Raw genomic sequence first — 22,416 nt, 5'->3', positions numbered from 1 at the left:
GGAAAGAACAGAGGAGCAAGCATCTGCTGACTCAAGGACCCAGACATCCTGTCTGGAGCATGCGCCTCCCAAAGACAGCCCATCGTCCAGAGTCTCTGGTGGATGCTCAAACTATTAAAGCAAGTGACAAAACACTGGCCATACTAACCACTTGCTCCCAATCATGGCCACAGGGTAGAGCCTGCAAAAGTGAGTCACTTCAAGTGACTAACAGCTGAGTCACTGGAAGAGGTGACTCAGAAGTCTACAGCTATAGAAGCCACTCAAGGCCTCCATGATCATTTAAAAGCTGAGAGCTCAATGCTGTGTGCCCTGAGGCGGTGTGGTGCTGCACCCCACCAGAGAGAGCACTCACTCACCTGAGTGCGTAAGTGTAGCCAGTGTTCTCCGGCACACACTGGGGTGGGGTGTACGTGTGCAGCCGAGAAAAGTCCATGTTCACCGTCTCAGACCATGCTGCAGAAGAGACAGAAGAGGACCGGGTGTTAAAGGGTTAACAGAACTTCAGAGACAGGGCTGGCAGTCCCATTTTGATTATAACAAAAGACATAGTTTTTCTTAGTCCCAAGTCAAAGTTTCTTTCATGTGTTCCCTCCAAATGAAGGGAAACGAAGCTCTGGCCACACAAGCTTGCCCACATAAAGCCAGGCACAGAAGTTCATCTGTAATCCTAGTGTTCTGATGGTGAGATGGGAGGTCGGAAGTGCAGGAGCCCACCAGCCTAGTGCACACTACCACCGTCTCAAAGTGGAAGGAAGGAACAACACTTGACATTTTCCTCTGACCTCCATGCTTGGACATGCACAATCATATACTAGCCCCCCTCCACCCCCAAGCAAAACCAAAAGATAACAAGCAAGCTAGGCATGATAATAATCCCAACACCAGAGAGGCGGATACAGAAGAATCATCATGAGTTTGAAGCCAGCATGGTCTACATAGCAAGACCCTCTCCAAAAATATAAAGTCACAAGAGAAATCTTGGTAAGGCTTATATAAATTGGGCACTTTCTAAGAAAAACTTAACAGTGACTCCAAAAGGCTTTTTTTTAAATTGGCTTTTTTTGCTGTGGGGGAGGTGATACTTGGAAACAGCATTTCTCTGTGTAGCCCTGCTGTCCTAGAACTCACTTTGTAGATCAAGCTGGCCTTAAACTCACGGGGATCTGCCTGTCTCTGCCTCCAAAGTGCTAGAATTAAAGGTGTGAGCCACCACACCAAGCTAAAACAGTTTTCTTCCTTCCTTTCTCTCTTCTTTCCTTCCACCTTTCCCTCTCTTATTTGTTTGTTTATTTGATTGTTTGATTGTGAGGTCTCTTAGGTAGTCCTGGAACTCACTATGTAGACCAGAATGGGCTCAAATTCACAAATCACAAAGATCCCTTGCCTCTGCTTCCTGAGTGCTGGGGTGTCCTTTAGGCCTGTGCCACCACACTAGGCCTATGACTTTCCATTTCTTGAAGGTGTCACATGTTCTCTTCTTCTGGAGTAAGGAGTGGCATTAAGTAAAAGGACACACTTTTATCCCATGATCAGAGAGCAGCACTGCAATACTCTGCTGCAAAGCTGAAGTTTGCACAGGTATCTCAGAACCAAAGAAAACACAGCCGCAAAGCAAGGAAGAAGAATAAGGAGTTTAAGACTTTTCTATCTTTCCCCCAAGCTACCAGTTTACATGGAATGCATTAAAGTCCTCACAAAGATGGGATGCAAGTCAGTAGGACTGTGCTTGAGACTGTATACTACTATGTTCCACCCTAGAACTGAAAAACAAAATAAGCCGGGCAGTGGTGGCGTACGCCTTTAATCCCAGCACTCGGGAGGCAGAGGCAGGCGGATTTCTGAGTTCGAGGCCAGCCTGGTCTACAGAGTGAGCTCTATGACAGCCAGGGCTACTGAGAAACCCTGTCTCAAAAACAAACAAACAAACAAACAAACAACAACAACAATAACAAAAAACAAAAACAAAAAAAAAAGGGAAAGGAAGGAAGGAAGGACGAACGAACAAACAAACAAAACAAAGCAATTCCTCATAGTAATGTGAATCGTGGCAGATTGGAAAGGCAGTGGTGGCTGATAGCTGCAACCCTGACACTCTGAGGTAGGATGCATGCTGTGAGGTCCAGGCCAGCCTGATATACATAGTAAGACTCCCCATCCCCTACTACCCCCTTTAAAAGGAGAGACACAAAAGCAAGTCCAAACCACCAAACAAACAGAACTGAGGAAGCCAGGCATGGTGGTTTACTACCAGAGCTCAGCAGGTAGAGAAAAGAGGAACACTGCCAATTTGAAGCCTGCTGAACTAGAGGGCAATCTTATTTCAAATAAAACAGAGTTAATCAAATTAATAGAAGAGAAACTAAAATGGAAAATAACAAAATCTGAACAATGTGTTGCACACAAATGGCACTTTGAAGTCACATCGAAGCTTTTGTTTTTTATTTTGTTTTGTTTTTCTCAAGACAAGGGTTTCTTTTTACATAGTCCTGTCCTATGTAGACCAGGCTGGCCTCAAACTCAAGAGTGTTGGGATAAAAGGCATGTGCCACCACTTCCTGGCTGAAAGCACTTTCATTATATCATTTTGCCTTTTGTTTAAGGAGTTAAGTTTTTTATGTGTATGAGTGTTTTGTCTACATATACGCATGTGTGCCATTCACATGACTGGTTCTCACAGAAGCCATAAAGGGGGGGGGGTATATTCCCTGGAACTGTACTTATAGATGGCTATGGGTGTTGGGAAATGAAACCTGGGTCCTTTGCAAAAGCAGGAAGTATTCTTACCCACTGAACCATCCATCATGCCAATCCTAACACTATTTTCCTCAAAATAGCCCAAATATTTCCTTAAAAAGAAAACACTCATAAAAGCTACTATATCTGTATGGTATCTCTATGGTGATACATGGCTTACCAATCATGCCAACATCTGGGAGACACAAGAGGGAGGATTGGAAATTCTAGGCCAGCCTGTGCTGTAATATGGTGTATCACACACTACTGCTACTGTTGTTTACTGCAGCACTGATTCTCTTTTGGTCTTTGAGAAATGAAGTCTCATGATATCTCCGAGGCTGACTTCTAATCATGGCTCAATCAATCCTGCCAGCAGCTAGGACAGAAGGCACTTGTCATCACACCCAGCAGGTCTAAGAACTTCATGACACACCTGTGAGAAAACACTTCAACGTTCCAGCTACACTCCTGGTAGGTGAGGGGACACGTGGACAACCTTCTACAGATAACAATAACTGTAACTGCTGAACCCACATAATTCCTGATACCTGCTTAGCTGCTCCATCCCCCTCTTTGTATATTAGCGACTCTTGCACAGACCTAGAGGAGAACGTCAAAGCACAGAACCTGACAACACCTTACTGGCTCCAAACTCCTGGCTGGCCTCCAAGGCCTCACTCAAGCACACTGCTCCCCCGCCCCCCCGCACAATAGAGCCCCACCCTGGCAGAATGTAATAATGGATTCCGACCAGGTTACCGGAACATTCTGTGCTGAGTGACAGCATCAGTACACATCCCCATTCTTATTTCTTCAGTACAGGTGTTCTACTTCTTTTCATCCCATTATTCTCTTAACATCAAAATCCAACTTCCTACCTTCACTCCCCAAAGGGACTTTCACTATCCAGTATGCTGGCAAATGCACTATTTGGCATGATCAATTCTGAGCCCAAAGACAGCACTGATATCTATCAAGCTTTCTCTAATCTAAACGCTCTAGTGGATGGGGCATTTTTGACCTGTCTCAACCCCCAGGACATACAGAGTGCCAAAATCCAACAGCTAATGCCGGCAAGCCCTGATAAGGCTTGGAAGGCAGAGGAATCACTGGGGGTAATAGCAGAGAGAGACTTGGCCTTGTCATACCACTCATACAACCTATGTGGGACAACAAAGTCTCACACAGCCAAGACTTGATTCCCAAAGTTGGGAAGCAGGGACATATAAGAAGCTATGTATGCATTTCTATGAAAAGAAATACCTTGGCACGCTCTTACCCATGGAGCCACGCAAAGCTCCAGGACAGAGAAGCCCACACATCCACTATACAACCTGGCCACTGCACAGTTCATCCCAGTTCTCACAGTCAGTGGAACAACCATGCCATCATCTAAGGAGAACCTAACTTCCTTTGAGCATAAATCTGCAAGAGGAGCAAAGGCAATCAGGGGCCAGGGCAGGTCTCTGTCAAAGGCTTGCTGGTCCACAGAAGTGGGCAGGAGACCTGCAGCTGAGGGTGGTGGGCTGGAAAGTGTTTGATGAACTGAGATGCAAAGGTGATGCTACACAGAACACCAGTGTGAACACATGCTGAGCCCAGGCAGCCAGGTCTGGACAGGGAGGAAGCAATAACTGACGACATTAAGCCAGAACAGACCTTGAACCCTCCCCTCCATTAAACTTGATGCTTCTTGAATCTAGAGAGCTCTGGAATAACATTCTCCAGAGAAGCCTACTAAACACTGTGTGTGCAGATCACCACTCTCCCTCTTTCTCAATACTGCTACGTGAGAACACAGAATGCTGAACCAGCTATCTTGGGCCCAAACTCACCAGTCCAGTGGTCTACTGATGATCCAGCCAATCACCCCAGACCCCAGAAAACATGACTGCATTCACAGGTCCACACACATGAGCAGCAGTGCACACAGGAGAACAGCCCAGTCCTTCTCAAGCTCACTGCGGATCTGAGTTACAGGACGACAGTCACCATTAAGATTTATTTTACTCTGTGGCACACACCTGCAGTCAGTGCTATTCAGGAAGCCGAGGCAGACTGAATTCAAGGTTGCCTGAGCTATATAAAGAGAATAAGATGATGTCATAAAATCAAATCAGAGAGGACAATGGGTTAAGTCCATGTAAGGCAGAGAGAGACTGATAGGCACACACTGCAATTCCTTTGCAGGAATACAAACTATGCAGTAAGTAAAAACAAAGAATGATGTAGGTTCACAGCTATTGGGAGAGGGTGCTCCTAAGATGGCTCAGCAGGTCAAGGTGCTTGGAGTCAAGCCTAACAATCTGAGTTCAAATATCTGGAACCCATGTGATAACAGGCAAGAACCAAGAACTGACTGTGTGCACACACACACACACACACACACACACACACTCCATCCTTCCCTCTGAGTGTCTCTCGGACACGGAGAAACAATAAATGAATGTGAAGGTTAAAAAATAAACTTAAGATCTATTTCCTCCTAGGCTAACAATCTCAGAGTTGGAAGATTAACTCGGCCCTGTCTTGAACAGAAGACTGAAGTCCAATGATCATCATGGATGGCGCAGACACACCTGGACCCTCACAAGCTCATGTCACCACCAACAGGCCAAACATAATCTGCTGCTCCTCCTGGTGTCCAAAACTGGGCTTAGCATCTTCATACTGTTCCACTCCCAAGGCCCCTCTCATCTGCTAGCCAGAGTCTGCCTCCTGGCCGCACCCTGAAGAGGTTGTTCTGTGGGGTCTCAGCTTATGGGACTGATTGGAAATGATCTGCAACAATAGGCCGAAGGGTAACAAAACCGTAAGTGAAGAAATGCAACTGTTTTCAACAGTATCAGCCAAACCTGACAAGAACCTGTTAGTCAGCAGAGGTCCTGTCACTCCTCCAGCCTGTCTAGCTGCCTAAACCAGTGTTACCACTAAATGGACCTTGCTCAGACTGTGCTCCTCACAGGTTCCCCAGTCTTGAAAACAAGGATTTGCTTCAAGTCAGCTTGTGCTGGGGCAAAGACAGGAGCTGAGCACCGGCTCCAGAGCACTAGCCTAGTACACTGGCCCAGAGAACAGAAGGTGGAGAGCCAGGGCTCCAGACAAAGCAGACACAGGAGCTCTGCCTTCTAAGTTGTCCACAGGAGGGCCTTCCACATGCTAGGTCAACCGCTTTACCATAACCACCGCCACACCACTAGCCCCGGAAGTGTTTTTCTAAGCAGGCGTATCTCAGCAGGATCCTTCAGCACAATGATTTCTCACTCACCACCATTCTCCTTGCAAGATCCACATACACTGAGGATGAAAATGTAAAGCCCAGGTCTTGCCTGTGAATGCTTTCATCAAGAATGAATTTCAGGAGCCGGGCGTGGTGGCACACGCCTTTAATCCCAGCACTTGGGAGGCAGAGGCAGGTGGATTTCTGAGTTCGAGGCCAGCCTGGTCTACAGAGTGAGTTCCAGGACAGCCAGGACTACACAGAGAAACCCTGTCTGGAAAAAACAAAAACAAAACAAACAAAAGAATGAATTTCTTTTTTTTTTTTTTTTAAAGATTTATTTATTTATTATATGTAAGTACACTGTAGCTGTCTTCAGACACTCCAGAAGAGGGCGCCAGATCTTGTTACGGATGGTTGTGAGCCACCATGTGGTTGCTGGGGTTTGAACTCTGGACCTTCGGAAGAGCAGTCGGGTGCTCTTACCCACTGAGCCATCTCACCAGCCCAAAAGAATGAATTTCAGTCCTTCCACCCTATCACCCAAATCTCTGCCACCTAGACAGGATGTGCTTTCTTCACAGCAAAACAGAAAACACATCAGGAGAATATCAAGACTACATTAAATGTAGCTTCATGCAAACAACACACACCTAAGACACAGAACAGAACTGCAGCTCAAATAAACCAAGCACAATCTTTCTACTGATCCCTACTTAGAGCCACAGCAGGGGACAGCTGTCTGGGTTGGGCCTGAGGATGTTGGCCACACAATGAGATCTGATCTGCACCCAAGGTGATGAAACTCTATGTGAAAAATAACAGAACACTTGGTGTCAGAGACACCCTGAAAGGCAAACCTGAAAAGTGATGGCAGCACCTCCTCCTTCTGACTCTGGGAAGGTGGAAGATGCTGCGATTGGGGCTGGCACCTCCTGGTTCTGTCAGTACCACAGATTTGGCCAGAAATCATGATGACTTACCCCAGAAGAGGACCACAGCATGTCTTAAAACCACTTTGTCTACCATTTGAGATCAAACCCTGAAGACTCGGGTCTGACAGTGCACCCCACTCTAATTCAAGGGGTTAGGGGTACAGGATGCCAGCTAGCTTCATAGGAAGCACCATCTGTCACAGGCCTCATCCCTCAGTGGTGCCCTGAAACCCCATCACACCATAACTGGTGGTGGGTGCTCCCCTAGCCCTTCCAGACAGATGCTTCACTTGATCCCTACCTATAGGACCTTTTACAAGAGCCAGGACGGCACAGCCACACACAGACACAGCACACACATCAGTGCATTTATCTTTCACCTCTACCTTACTGACTCACCATCACCTAGGACACTTAGCTCTCCACATTAGCTAGGTGCTACCTGGCAGGCTCAATGAGTATGTTCACTGTCAAGAAAAACACTTGAAAATTGTTGTTTCTTTGGTTTTACAATGCTGGAGATGAAACCCAGGGGGTTTTGTATGCTATGAAAGTGCACTATGGCTGTGAATATCACAGAGTAACCCTCTTGCAAAACCAAGTTTTGCTAGGCCTAGAGTACAACTACAGAGTCTGATACAAGAGGACTGCAAGCTTCAAGCTAGTGTGGCTACATCGCAAAGTCCCCCCTTCCTCAAAAATAAAGAATTCTGCCATATTTGTTGGGGAAAAAAAATCTCTCTCTCTCTCTCTCTCTCTCTCTCTCTCTCTCTCTCTCTCTCTCTCTCGGATAGGGCATACTTGTAACTAAGCATTAGGAAGGCTGAGGTAGGAACAGAGAAGTAGAGACCAGTGTGGGTTATAAAGTCAGGCTCTGCTTTAGACAAACAAACAAACAACAAAAAACACAAATGAAAGCCAGGCATGGTGGTGTACACCTATAATCCCAGCCCTAGAAGGCAGAGGCAGTGGATCTCTGAATTTCAGGTCAGCTTGGTCTACACAGACAGTTCTGGCCCAGATAGGGTTATACAAGAAGACCCTGTCTCAGAAAACCACGAACAACAGATAAATAAAAAGCATCAGTACTAAAACCTGGTGTGGTGGGAAAGGTCTGTAACACCAGCTACTTGAAAGGCTGAGCCAGGACAATCTCAAGTAGCTCTGCCTGTCCTACAGAACACTTAGCCAGCCCGAGCAACTTACTAAGACCTCATCCCAAAGGAATTTAAAAAAATAATAATAAAATAAAAAAGACTACAACCAGGGCATACAGCTCAGCGACAGGACTAAGCAGGTAAGTGTGTGTGAGGACCTGGGTTCAGTGCCCAACATTGAAAAAAGAACAAAGCAGAAAGCAGCAGCAGCTCCAGGGCAGGCAAGCAGTGGCACTCTAAAACCACACCAGCCCTGAGGGAATCCTCTCTGATGCTGGGGAACCTCCGTCCAGGAAGCCCTTTCATACCACCTGTCTGTGACTTGCAGTTTAATTCTGCATAGGTCATGAGGCATCTGTCAGAGATTGTGTTTCCACACTAAAATCTATGACCCACACCTCCAAAAGATAGGGAGCACCTGTCTGACCACTGAAGACTGTACTGCTTGATGAGCAGAACCCATCAGAGACCAGCACCTCAGTGAGAGCTGCTCATCTGTCACCTGGGAAGGGACCGGTTTCAGATGCAGAGCTAGCATTCTCAGATTCGCCATCGGAAAATCTAGTGGGGTAGGAGGTCCAGAACGGCAGTGCATTCCGACTTTGGACAGTAGTAGGGAGGAGAAAACAAGAGCATGTTTTCAGTCAAGAAGGTGGCATGGCAACCCTTCAGCCGGGATCCCCTTGAGCATTCACCAGAACAACAAGGCACTCCCTTCTCCAGGCACTCAGGAGTAGCAGCCGAGGGATTAGTGCCCTGGGAGGCATCCTGCCAGCCCTGGGGCTCTCTTGCCTTACTTGAGACCTTTAAGGGAGGGCAAGTGTCCTGAGGCTGACTTTTAAATTGGTGCCACTGTTTGCTGGGAGCAAATGTAGAGTGGCCTGGTTTATGGGATGTGACCCCCAAAAGGAGCAGAGTTCTTGGGAGAGCGCTGTGCTCACAAACACAGAGGGTGAAGCACACGCCAATTAAACAGGTCGTTGAAAACAGGTCACCCAGTAAGCTCCAGTCAGCATGCCCCTTGTGACAGATGAGCATAGGGCCAGCAAGATGGCTCAAGTAAGCAAAGGTACTTGTCACAAAGCCTAGTGACCTGAGTTGGATCCCTGGGATGCAGGTGCGAGGAGAGAACCGACTTGGGCCAGCTCTCCTCTCCACTCTCTCCAGCTAGGTGTTACGTATGGCACACGCACCCACAGACGGAACAAATTAGGTGTTGAACACAGGTGTCAGATTTCCTGGAAAGGCAAATATGCATGGAACAGAAAAAAAGAGCCAAAAGAAATGGAGCTTTTGGAACAGCAAAAGTGCCTGGTTTTCATTGTAGAACTCCAAAGACTGGAGAACTAGTGACACCCCTTTGACATGTGGAAGTGAGGGTGTTAAGGAAACTAGGAGTCTGGAGGTGGTCAGACATGAAGTCTGTTGGAGATGCCCTCAGGCGAAACCACATGTGCATGGTAGTAGGTATAGAGAATCCCCACACCCCTTCATGAATAACACAATATTCAATAACCAAGTGCAGTGGCTCACATCTGTATTCTCAGCTCTTTAAAGATAAAACTCCAAAGGTACAAAGCTGACCCCACCTTGCTAAAATATCATAGTGTGTGGGTGTGGTTCAGGGGGTAGAATGCACACTTCTCATACACAGGCACTGGGCTGCATCCCTGCACTGCATAAACCAGGTGTGGTGGTGTAATCCTGTAGAGGCAGGAGGAGCACACATTTATCCCGAGCCAGGTCAGTCTGGAAGGGAACTCCCTGAATGCAGCACACAGGCAGCATCACACCTGAAGGCGAAAAGACTTCCCAAGTGCAGGAAGGAACAGGACAAGGCAGCAGTGGATCTCACAGTGTCCCAAAGTTCAAGCCAGAGCAACTACTCAAGACAAGGGGAGAAAAGGGGTACAGACCGGAAAGACAGTAACAGTGAGGCAGCCTTTACTCTCAGCTGACAGGAGTTCATAGACAGAATAGCCTAAAGCTAACAAATTCAGCAAAGTGGCAGGATGCACAGCCACACAAAGCTAGCTGTGCTTCTCATGCTAGCAAGGAACAAGGCTAAGTGGAACTGAGAGTTCCTTCCGACCGTACAGGCAAGAAAAGGCCTTGGGAATCAATTTAACCTCCCAAGGGCAGCGCTGGGCACTGAATGCCACAAGGAAATGTAAAAAGTCCAAGAGCAGAAAGACCCACTATCCTGACAAGCAATGCTGCCCAAAGGATACACAGATGTACTGTGACCCTTGTCAATATCCCAGGACCGTTTCTGCAGACCCCGGCAAAGCAGTTCCTCATTTACACAGAACTGCAGAAGGTTCCAGAGAACAGGTAAGTCTGGAAAAAGGAGCTGAGCTGAGAAATCCACTGCAGGCCAAACAGCCGTGGCATACAGGCAGACATACTCCAACAGAAAGTATACAGGGTCAAAGGTTAACCTGCCTTCTGAGGCCAACTGACAAGGGAAGAAAGTCTCTTTCTGCAAATGCTGCTAGAACGGTTGAGCTTCCATGGAAAGAATTAAGTCAGACCCTCAGACATCATAGCCCACAATGAACTCACAACAGATCAAAAACCTAAATAGAACCACAAAAACTATCAAACTTTTACAAAGAACATAAAAAGACAAGTCTTCATGACCTAGGGTTTGCAATACACCCACCTAAAGAAAACAGAACTTTATTACGTCAAGCATTAAAAATGCCCAAGAGGCACGGGCAGAGAAGTCTCTTAAATTTGAGGCAGCCTGGTGTACAGAGTGAGTTCCAGGCCAGCTAAGGCTATACAATGACACCCTGCCTCAAACAAATAAACAGCAACACAACAAACACTATCAAAAAGATGACCACCGCTGGCAAATGGCTCAATGGTTAAAGCATTTGCAACATAAGCCTGATGCCCAAGTTCATCCCCAGGACCAATGGAAAGTGAAAGAGAACTTAATCCACAAAATTGGCCTCTGACTATACACACACATGCCCATACATATCACACACACGTAATAATTAGGGGAGGAGTCAAAGGTGAAGCAAAGCATGATGGCAAACTCCAGTCATACTAGCACCCAGGAGGCTGAGGCAGAAGGACCATGACTTTGAAATCAGTCTGAGATTATGGTGAGCTGCTACCTCAAAGAGCGATGTAGACAGAGGTGGGGTGGTACTTGCAAGTCAGGTATGTGTATCTGCAATGTATAAACAACTTTCACACATCATCAAGACAACCTAAGTAAAAGACAGGGAAAGGCTAAGCATGATGGATCATACTTTTAATCCCAGCACTTGGGAGGAAGAGGCAAGTAGACCATGTGTTCCAAGTCAGCCTGGTCTACACACATGCACATGTGCACATGGACTGGGACAGGGCAGAACAGGCATCTTTCCAAAGACATACAGACGGCCAATGAGGACCTAAAACAAAAGTCCACACACATCCCTGTGTCATCTGGGAAATGCAGACCAAAGTCAAAGATATACTTCACTGAGATGGGGTGGGTGGGTGGACGGACGGAAGGAAACCAAGCATTAGGAAAGATATGGACAAAGTGGGCTGTCTCCCACATTGTGGGTGGGAGTGTAAACCATGCAGCTTTGCGGAAAAGCAGACTGGATGCTCTGCACTGAGTTAAACATAGAGCTACCATGTGAGCCAGCAAGTCTACTCCTAGGTCTGTACTCCAAGAACTAAAAACAGGTGTTCAGGGGCTGGAGTCATGGCCTAACCAGTAAAGAGTCAGAAACACAAACATTGCCAGGCAGTGTGGCGCTCGCCCTTAATTCCAGCATTTGGGAGGCAGAGGCAGGTGGATTTCTGAGTTTGAAGCCAGCTTGGTCTATAGAGTGAGTTCCAGGACAGCCAGGGCTACACAGAGAAACCCTGTCTCGAAAAATTTTAAAAAGAAAAAAATTAAAGTTCCAGTGAGAGACACTGTTTTAAAAATTAAGGAAGGAAGTGCTGCACGCCTTTAATCCCAGAATTTGGAAGGTTTAGGCAGGAGAATCTTTGAGTTCAGGAACCAGCCTGGTCTACAGAACCAGGACAGCTGAACTACAAAGTGAGACCCTGTCTTGAAGAAAATAAAAAACAAAACAAAACAAAAGATTAAAACAAAGATAGAGAATGACTGAGATAGGCACCCAACATCATTAACCTTAGGCCTCCACAATCTCTCTCTCTCTCTCTCCCTCTCTCTTTCTCTCTCTCTCTCTCTCTCTCTCTCTCACACACACACACACACACACACACACACACACACACACACACGAAAACAGATGTTCAAACACAAACTTGTTCCCATGTTCCCGGCAGCACTAAATAATCCACTGATGTGGATAAACAGGATTTAGTAAGGAGGAGCAGGCCTTCGAGGAGGTTCAGTGTGACTGCGACCACAATTGGTGACCTGAGTTTAGTCCCCCAGGACTTACACAGGCGAAGGAGACAAGTGACTCCAGTAAATTGTCCCCTGACCTCAGCAAACATTCATGTGAATAAAATGTGATAGAAAGTATTTCTTAAATATTTTATAGGTCCGGCAATACAGTGGGAAACAATTCAGCCACAGAAAGTAATAGAATAGGGACACATGCTACACAGCACGGATGAGCCTTAAATGAGATAACTAGAACAGGCATACACACAGGCTGTAAGCAGAAGCTAACGGACAGGGAGGAGGAAAACGGGTGGGCTCTGGCTTTACCTTTAAGGTGGTGAAAAGTCGTGGAACTAGATAATGGTGATAGTTGTATAACGCTGTATACAGTTAAAAGGGGAGTCACCCACCCACCCACGCACGCAAGCACACACAGCAGCTGGCTTTCACATTCATCCCCTTTCTGCTCTCCCAGGAAAAACAAAGGGTAAATAAACTGAGGCCACCAACCTTAGGGAAATAAAAAGTATCTCTCCAAATCTCTGGCCCAACTCTCCAGTGAGGGCACAGTATCACACACGTGTGATCCCAGCAGTGGGGAGCTGGAAGCACAAGCATCCGGATTTCAACTAAGAGCCTGCTGGAGCTACCAAAGGCCTACCCCAAACAAAAACCAAAAGACCAAAAAGGTAAGGCAGAGGATCCTACTATCAGACCCTCAGGTGACTAGAGCATAGACTCATGCGCAGTACCCACAGCCTGGGTAGAGTTCTCCACAGCCTGCATGCTATAAAAGTGCAGGCCTGAGCCGGGCGGTGGTGGCACATGCCTTCAATCCCAGCACTTGGGAGACAGAGGCAGGTGGATCTCTGGGTGTTCCAGGATCACCGGGGCTGTATAGAGAAACCCTGTCTCGAAAAACCAAAGAGTTCAAGACTGACCTGACCGAGGAAACCAAAAGAGAGAAGAACCAGAAGTTACTGCAACTCTGCTCAAGAACATGTACCCAGGGCTGGACCCACAGGGCTGTGCACACCTGTGATCTAATCCTAGGTACGTGGAAGCAAGAGGGTTAGGAACTCAAGGTCATCTTCTACTATATAGTAAATTCTAGGCGGGCCTGGGCTACCTGAGGACCTGTTTCAAGATGCCAGCTTAGTTGCACACATCCCTTTTACCCCAGCACTTAGGAAGCAGAGACAGTCCGGATCTTTGTGAGACCAGCCTGGTCTACACAGCCGAAGACAGTCAGAAGTACGTAATGAGACCCTGTCTCCTGACACACACAAACAAAGGACAGAAAAGGAACATGAGGTTGGGACGCTGAAAGAAAAAAGAAAAGACCTTAGGAGGGATCTAAAATGTATGAACAGTCAGGTTAAAATTCGACACCGGTGCAATGGACGGAATAGTAAAATCTAATCAGTATTTGGTCCAGGAGGCGCGAGGCGCACATCGCAGGACTACACTTCACTCTACACAGCGGGGAGCAGCAAAGTTCGCCCGGCTGACTGCATCGGGTCCCCCGGCTGCATCCAAAAAAGCTCCAGCGGGCCAGCTTTGGTACCGTCCTGCGTGCCGGGCTGGGGGCGAAGGCAACTAACTCGGGATAACAAGCTGGTGGCAGGGTGTGCAGGCCAGGGACTCGCTACCCGGCCCGCACCCATCGCCGCACCTACAACACCTGCGCCCCAGGAGGGAGCGCCCCCGGATTGGCGCCTGCGTGGGTGCGCCTCGACGGGTGGCAGGAGACCCCGGAACCCAACACGCAGGGGTCCGGGGCGAGGGGGAACCAGAGTGCCCGGGCACACGAGACAACTGGACTCAGGGCGCCGGGGCGCGCGGCCTGGCAACGCGAAGGGCGTCACGCGCGTCGTGGCCAGTTGGCGGTTCCCACTTGGGGCCGAACCCTGCAACCTACATCCCGGCCCGCCCTGAGACAGTCCCCAGTGCCCGAGAGGAGTCCGCAGCGCCCCCCGCCTACTCGTCCCCCCGGCCCGCTGGCCGCAGCTCACCTGCCTCGCGCCGCCGCCTCAGGCCTCGTCCGCACCGCCCAGGCCGGGGAACCAGAGACTCCCCACATCTACAGCCAATCGCGCGCCGCGCCGGGATCGGAGGCGGGAGCGACGCGAACGTCCGTCAATCCCAAGCGCGTCTGCTGAAACTCCAGGCCCAATGGGGCGGCCGCTGACCCGCCGCGGTCCTGCGGGGGGCGGGGAAAGGGCGGGACGTGTGGCGTCAGTGGGCGGAGCGGGCGCGCTGGGACTTGAGGGGCCGCACCTAGGGAGGCTGCTCCTCTCCGGTGGCGTTAGAATTAGGATTGTGTGCAAAGGCGCCCGCGCGCGCTGAGTTCCAGGCAGGGCTTCAGTGGGCCCAGAAGACCCGACTCCTGCTGAAGGAGCGGTGGGCTCCCAAACACATCCTCTTCTCTGTTGTCCCCGCGTAGCGTTTGCAGGAAACCTCTGACGCCCTGCCCTGCCCTGCCCTGCCCTGCCCTGCCCTGCGGGCTGGAAGCCAGAGCCTTTTCTCCTGGGGACTCCACCCACCAGGCCCTCTCTCAACTTGCGCAGTTTTGCAAAACCTTGAATTGCATTTGTTTTGTTTATAGGCAGGGTTTTACTCTGTAACCTTGACTGCCCTAAAACTCTCCAGTAGACCAGACTGGCGTTGAACTCGCAGAGATCAGCCTGCCTCTGCGAAGCAGGACTTACAGGCGTGTGCCACCACGCCCCTCTTGGTTTTTCCTTTTTTTAACTGTCTCACTGTGGCCTAGAATTCACGACATAGCCCTGATTGACCTCCAGTTTGCCACAATCCTCCTGCTTTATCCTCCCAAGCACTGAGATTACTACCATATGCCACAGGCAGCTGGCTGGCTTTCACTCTTTTCTAAAAGTGTGTTTGTGTGTATGTCTGTTGAAGTGGATGATGAATGCGCGCGCACGTGTGTGTGTGTGTGTGTGTGTGTGTGTGTGTGTGTGTGCCTGCAAAGGTCTCAAATGCCCCAGAGCATCCAAAAGGGGATGCTGGCATCCAAACTACAGTCCCCGAATGACCAGCAAGTGCTCTTAATGGCTGAGCCGTCCTTCCAGACCTTGGCTTTTACATTTTAAAAAAATTAATTAATTTTTGTTTTTATTTTTTTAGAGAGGGTCTCCATGTAGTCCTGGCTGCCCTGGAACTTGCTATGTAGCTCTGCCTGCCTCCACTGGGACCAGTAGCACTTACTACCATGCCTGGCTGGTTTTACACTTTTTAGAAAGGGTCTGGAGCTGAGAAAATGGATTAGTTAGTAAAATGTTTGCACTGTAAGCATAAAGACCTGAGTTCAATCTCAGAATACGAATTAAAAAAAACAAAAGCCACCCCCCCCAAAAAAAAAAAAAAAAACAGTAAGAAAGCCGGGCGTGGTGGTACACGCCTTTAATCCCAGCACTCAGGAGGCAGAGGCAGGCGGATTTCTGAGTTCGAGGCCAGCCTGGTCTACAAAGTGAGTTCCAGGACAGCCAGGGCTATACAGAAGAAACCCTGTCTTGAACCTCTGTCTTGAACCTCCCCCCCCCTAAAAAAAAACCCACCAAAAAACAAATAAACAAAAGCCTAGTGCTGTATGTTTGTCATCTCAGTGCTGGAATCCCTAGAGCTTGCTGGCCACCAAACTAACTTAACTTGATGAGAACCAACCCAGTGAGAGATCCTGTCTCAGAAAACAAGGTGGATGGTGGTTCCTAAGGAAAGACACTAGTACAGGCACATGCATGTGCACACATCTACACACAGACAGGGTCTGTTGCCATTGATGGCTTGGATGCCTCTCTTTCCAGCCCAGTGCTGGGATTACAGGCATGTGCCCACATAGGCTGCTGCTGCAGCTTGTGAGAGTCACTCAGGATGCACACACTCGCCTCCTTATATGGCAAGCGTTTGACAATGTGTTGATTTCTTCCACTGGCAAGTTGAGAGACTTTTCTGTAATAAATGTTAGAGGCTTTCGGGCCACATGGATATTTGTGGCAAACATTGAAGTCCACCATTAGTAAAGTGGGTAGATTTGGCAGGGCAGCTGGCTGGCTCCGCAGGCCAGAGAGCCTATTGTTTGCTGAAGCCTGGGCCAGCTGCTGGACATTTGGATTTTGTCAGAACTGTTGTGATTAAAGCTTTCTGTGCATTCAGAGGTAGGTGTCTTTGTGGATATTTAGCGGTTTTGTCTTTTTTAATTTGACTTGTTTTATTTTGTTTATGTGTATGAGTGTTTGTTTGCATTGTGTATGTGTGTGCCTGGTGTCCACACAGGTCAGAAGAAGTATCAGATCTCCTAGAGCTTGAGTTACATATGGCTGTGAGCGATATTGTGGGTGCTGGGAACACAACGTGGGTCCTCTGAAAGAGCAATAAATGCTTTTAACTGATAAGCTGTCTCTTCAGCCCAGGTTTTGTTTTGTTTTGTTTTGAGATGGAGTCTATGTAGCTCTAACTGTCCTGGACTTTACTATGTAGACTATGCTGGCCTTGAACTTGGAGATTCACTTGTCTCTGCCAGAGATGGAGGAAACCCATCTTCCTAGGTATATATAAGAGTTATAATAACTTGGGAGGCAGAGGCAGGTGGATTTCTGAGTTCGAGGCCAGTCTGGTCTACAGAGTGAATTCCAGGACAGCCAGGGTTACACAGAAAAAAATCTGTCTCAAAACAAACAAACAAACAAACAAACAAAAAAAAAGAATTGTAATAAACCAGCTATGGTCGCACATACTGAGAATCCTAGCCCTTGAGAGGTAGGGGCAACAATGTCAGGAATTAAGGCTTTTGAAAACAGCAAAACAACAGCAAAAGGGGCTGCCATAATTATAACCCCCAGGACACTGCTGTCCAGCATCAGTGTGACCTACAACAGTAGGGGATGTCCTCACTGCCACTTCCTGCTGACAAAACGACAGCCATAGCCAAACCAACAGTGCAGCCCCCCTCCAGTTTTTTTTTCCTCTTTTCTTTTTCTTTCTTTTTTTTCTTTTTTGAGACAAGGTCTCACATAGCCTAGGCTTGCCATGAATTTACTATGAAGCTGAGGATGACTCTGAACTTCTGATCTTCCTAATTCCTCCTCCCAAATCCTGGATTACATACTGTGTGCCACCACACCTGGTGGATGGCGTACTGGCAATGGATCCTGGTGCTTGTGTATGCTGGCGAGAACTCTGCCCTCTGGCCCATTTTCCTTTTTTTTTTTGTTGTTGTTGAATTTCTTCTTGTTTTTGTTTTGCTTTTTAGAGCAGCATTTGAGTAGCTTCCCCTTGCCCGACACTGCTGGCTGGCTGGGAGGCTAGTGCCTGTGAGCTTACACCAACTCTGGCACCCTATCAGTCTTTCAGTGGTAAACAGAACCTGACTCCAGGTGTGAGGAGGCTTAGACACCGGAGCTGGAGGCTGCCAGTCTCTGGGGCAGGTGCAGCAAAGAGATCAGAAAGCGGGGCCAGCAGAGACTCCAAAGGGAAAGCCACTTAGCCCAGGAAATCCCTTTCTCTTAAGGAAGCAATCGGACTTCCCTTCCTTCTGCTTTCGGCTTTGGGGCAGGAGGCACCACAAAGGACTTTTTTTTTTTTTTTTTTTTTTTTAAGCTCTTGGTGGTTCCCTGTAGAGGTCAAGGGCGTTTCCTAGTCCCACTGTGGTTCTGGGTGTGGCAGGGAGGGGCACAGCAAGTCAGTTGAGACAAGCCTAGCCTTGACAGCAGTTCCAAACCACGATCCAGAGCCCTGCTCACAGGATGTTGTTTGCAGAGGAGCTTCCGCCACACTTATGCTCCATCTTAGCACCCAGTGTTAGGGGTGGAACCCAGGGCCTCGCACAAGCCCCAGATAAGCTGGAGCCCTGCCCCCAGCCTCTCTCTAGGGGATTTTAGGCAAGTGCCCTACTACAGAGCCACACCCTATTCTTGTTTTCAAATTATTTCTTTTTTGTTTTTGTTTTTGTTTTTGTTTTCTTTTCTTTTTTTTTTTTTTTTTTTTTTTTTTTTTCGTTTTTCGAGACAGGGTTTCTCTGTGTAGCCCTGGCTGTCCTGGAACTCACTTTGTAGACCAGGCTGGCCTCGAACTCAGAAATCCGCCTGCCTCTGCCTCCCGAGTGCTGGGATTAAAGGCGTGCGCCACCACGCCCGGCTTTTTTTTTTTTTTTTTCGGTTTTTCGAGACTGGGTTTCTCTGTGTAGCCCTGGCTGTCCAGGAACTCACTTTGTAGACCAGGCTGGCCTCGAACTCAGAAATCCGCCTGCCTCTGCCTCCGGAGTGCTGGGATTAAAGGCGTGCGCCACCACCACGCCCAAATTATTTCTTTAGTGTTATTGTTGCGGTCGTTGGACTTGTTTCTCTCATGCCTTTATGGGAATTCCAAAAGTAGAACTGATGTCATCTGGGCTTGGTGGCACATGCCTGTAATCCCAGCAGTCAGAAGAAGATGGCAGGCAGAGCTCTGAGTTCAGCGACAGCCAGGGCTTCATACTAAGACCCACTTTCAAACAAACAGCCAAACACCACCACACAAACACATACACACACAGGAACTGGCTCAACAATAACAAGACACACACCACACACATACACACTCTCTCACACACACGCACACACAAACACACACACACACTCACAGCACAGCAGAACTGGCTGCTTACTAAGCCTGTACAGCAAGAGCCCTTACCTGTTAAGCTGTCTCACAGGCCCCAGCACCAGAAGACTCTAGATTGGTCCCTTTGCCAGGGAGCTACTCATGCATAGAAAATAATAAAATAAATAATTCTAATATATACATATTAATTTCAAAATAACAAAAGAGGACTAGAAAGATGGCTTGGCAGTTGTTCTTGCAGAGGACACAGCTTCATTTCCAGCACTCGCACAGCAGCTTACAACCATCCACAACTCCAGTTCTGGGGGATCTGATGGCCTCTTCTGAGCTTTGCAGACAGCAAGCATACACATGGTGCACAGGTATACATACAGGCCCAACACTTATGCACATACACTTTATAAAACAACAAAAGGTTTGTGTCCTAGAAACAAAATAAACCCTTGCTGGCTTCCTCATTTCTCTTTTCAGTGAAACTCTAGAAGGATGTCTGCCCCCCCACCCCCCCACCCCCAGCCCTTTGCCAGAGCCCAGGCTGCCAAAGGCCAGACAGCTCCAGGTCCTTCTGAGGCTCCTGGACCTCAGCTCCTGGCTGCACTCTTAGCACCTGGCCAGCCACACGACTGAAGGCAGCTCCATCATGCCAGGCTCCTCCTGGGCCCTTGACCTCCACATTTCGTGTCTCTGAACTTTGGCTGGCTGCAGGTAAACCCTAGCCACTCTCTGATCTTTTTGGGATCTCCAACTTGACGCCTTCCAGTTTCAATTCCTGGATGCACCTTGCCCTCTCCTCTTTGGGTCTTCCTCACTAAGTAAAACTAGTTTCTTCTACTCTGTGACCCAAAAGACTTTTGTCCCTCTCGTGGGTAAAGCACTGGTTGTCCCTTCTCAGCCAGATACAGTGCCAGGCAGGGTGGTACAGGGCTGTAATATAGTACTCAAGAGCTTGAGGCAGGAGGACTGCTTAAAAGCCAGCTTTAGCTACATAGGGAACTCCCCCTGGGAGGGGGAGAGAGAGAGAAAGGGGAGAGAGAGAGAGAGAGAGAGAGAGAGAGAGAGAGAGAGAGAGAGAGAGAGAGAGAGAGAGAGAGAGAGAGAGCTGGTAAGATGGCTCAGCCAATAAAAAGTGTTTGTTTCTAAGTCTGATGGTCTCATTCTATCCCGAAACCCTCATAGCGAAAAGAGGGAATGGCTCCTGGCTCCTGCAACTTGTCCTCTGACCTCCACACACTTGTCATCATGCATGTGCTCCCATACACGATGCTCAGTGGCCTTGAAGGGTCAGAAGAGTAAATCAGATCCCCTGGAACTGGAGGTACAGATAGTTGTGAGTCACCACGTGGGTACTGGGAATTGAGCCTGGGTCCTCTGCAAGAGCAACAAGTGCTCTTAACTGTTAAGCCACTTCTCCAGCCCCTAAAATTCTTTTAGAAAGAGAAAGAGCCAGCAGTGGTGGCACACGCCTTTAATCCCAGCCCTTGGGAGGCAGAGGCAGACAGAGTTCGGAGTTCAAGGGTAGCCTGGTCTACAGAGTGAGTTCCAGGACAGCCAGGGCTACACAGAGAAACCCCATCTCAAAAAAACAAACAAACAAAAACCCAAAAAAAAACCAAAAAACGAAAAAAGAGAGAGAGAGAGAGAGAGAGAGAGAGAAAGGAAGGAAGGAAGGAAGGAAGGAAGGAAGGAAGGAAGGAAGGAAGGAAGGAAGGAGAGAAGGAAAAGGAACAAAATCACTTGTATCTCACCACCCAGAAGGAACTCTACTTTTGGACATGTTTTGGTCTTTCTTTGTTTTTAGCATGGGATCTTATGTAGCCCAGGTTATCCTTGAACTCCTGAGCCTTTTGCCCTTGTCTCCCCAGTATGGGGGTCACAGACATTTGGTAACAAGCCTGGCTCCTGTAACTGTGAGGTCCACGCCATTGTTTCTTTTAAATACAGGTAGTGTCTGTGACTTCTGTTAGACACTGCTTTTCGACCTAACGGCTTATACCCTGTCAGCACACAGCCTAAGAGGAAGAGGAAACATCTCAGGCAAACATCCCCGGGTTTAAAAAGCCTGTGCCCAACAAGTGGAGAAGATAGGGGATAAAGTAGGCCGAAGAAAAGGACAGGAACACCCACAGGACTCAGGCAAATTTCAGTAGGCCGGAAGCTGTAGAATGTGGGTAGGCGGAGTATCCGAGAATAGGCATGGAATTGAGGCTGGGTGAGGCTGGGGGCATGCCTGGCACTCCAGGGATTAAGCTAATCTCTGTGCTGAAACAACTGTGCTCTCTCATACTGGAGCCTAGAACAACTGGCAACTGGCATGATGCTCCGGCCCAAGTGCAAAGAGCCAGGTCCTCCTCTGCAGAGGAAGGGCATCATCTTTAACCGGCAGGCTCTCAGAGCAGGGCCAGGTGTCCCAAGCAGCTGATTCCTGTGTGTGGCCCTTATGGAGGTCCCAGCATCTTAGAATGGATGATGCCTGGAAGGCTCTGCTTGCACACCTAGCTCAGGAGAGAGGCCTGACAAGGAAACCAAGTCACCCAAAATAGCCAAGGGAGCCACTGGTTTCTAAACGGGAGGCTCCAGGGAACCTGCAGGAGAACAAAGTCTCTGGAACCAAGGGGCTTACTTCTTTCTAGGGAAGGGGGTGCAGAAAGGTTTTTGAGAATGTGCTAATCAGAATCCCAGGGAGAGTGGAGGGACTTGGCTATCTTAGTAAAAGGCACCAGAAATGGGTTGAAAAAAATTGACCAGATATGCCATGAGATGCTTAAGAATAACTTACCACACACAGAGGTGGCCAAGATCCCCAGTCTTAGGGAAATACAAATTATAATTCAAGTTAAAACAGAACAAAATGAATAGCTAGGCGTAGTGGTGTATGCCTTTAGTCCCACCATTTGGGAGGTAGATGGATCTCTGTGAGTTCAAGGCTAGCCTGCTTTACATAGTTCCAGGAGTTCAACGAGAGTTAGAACTAGAGCTACATAGTGAGACTCTTTCAAAACTGAGCACACACCTCTGATGTGTCTGGGATCCGGCTCAGTTGGTAAAGTGCTTGCCTAGGAAGCCCTGAGTTTCATCTCCAGCACCACAGAAACCAGGAAAGATGGCGCAGGCCTATAATTCCAGCACTCAGGGAGGCATGGCGATCAGAGGTCAGCTTTAGCTACCTAACAGGTGTGAGATGAGTCTGGACTACATGAGAGTATTTCAAAACAAAACAAAACAAATAAATATACACAAACAAATATGAATGGAAATAGTAGACCAAACTACAGCATTTTGAGAAAATCATGGAAAAATATATATACATATAAATTAATTCATTTTTAGGACATTTCATATCAGTGGAAGAAAAATGTTACTTTACTAGTTGATTGA

The 22,416-nt window shown here is 48.1% G+C and overlaps 1 protein-coding gene across 14 annotated transcripts in view; it reads right to left on the bottom strand.

Annotated features, from left to right (window-relative positions):
* The window catches only part of Sun1 (Sad1 and UNC84 domain containing 1), a 47,405-nt gene extending 32,812 nt beyond the window's left edge, over window positions 1-14,593 (bottom strand). For 11 of the 14 annotated variants that reach the window (XM_085837377.1, XM_021162064.3, XM_085837381.1 and 8 more), the window contains exons 1-2: window positions 2,918-2,940; window positions 360-456 (exon numbers count right to left, since the gene is read on the bottom strand). In XM_085837377.1, coding sequence (XP_085693503.1) covers window positions 360-456; window positions 2,918-2,924 — 104 coding nt within the window. In that variant the 5' untranslated portion in view covers window positions 2,925-2,940. Of the gene's footprint in view, window positions 1-359; window positions 457-2,917; window positions 2,941-3,287; window positions 3,407-4,574; window positions 4,598-14,441 lie in introns of those variants that run through there. The other 3 variants (XM_085837378.1, XM_085837380.1, XM_085837379.1) reach the window with 3 other exon arrangements.
* Between the last annotated feature and the right edge of the window lie 7,823 nt (window positions 14,594-22,416).

The sequence above is a fragment of the Mus caroli genome, unplaced genomic scaffold (assembly GCF_978045245.1).
Source record: "Mus caroli unplaced genomic scaffold, Mus_caroli_1 scaffold_4, whole genome shotgun sequence".
Classification (NCBI taxonomy): Eukaryota; Metazoa; Chordata; class Mammalia; order Rodentia; family Muridae; genus Mus; species Mus caroli.
Note: the sequence above shows the minus strand (reverse complement) of the source record. Positions and strands in the feature narration are given on the sequence as shown.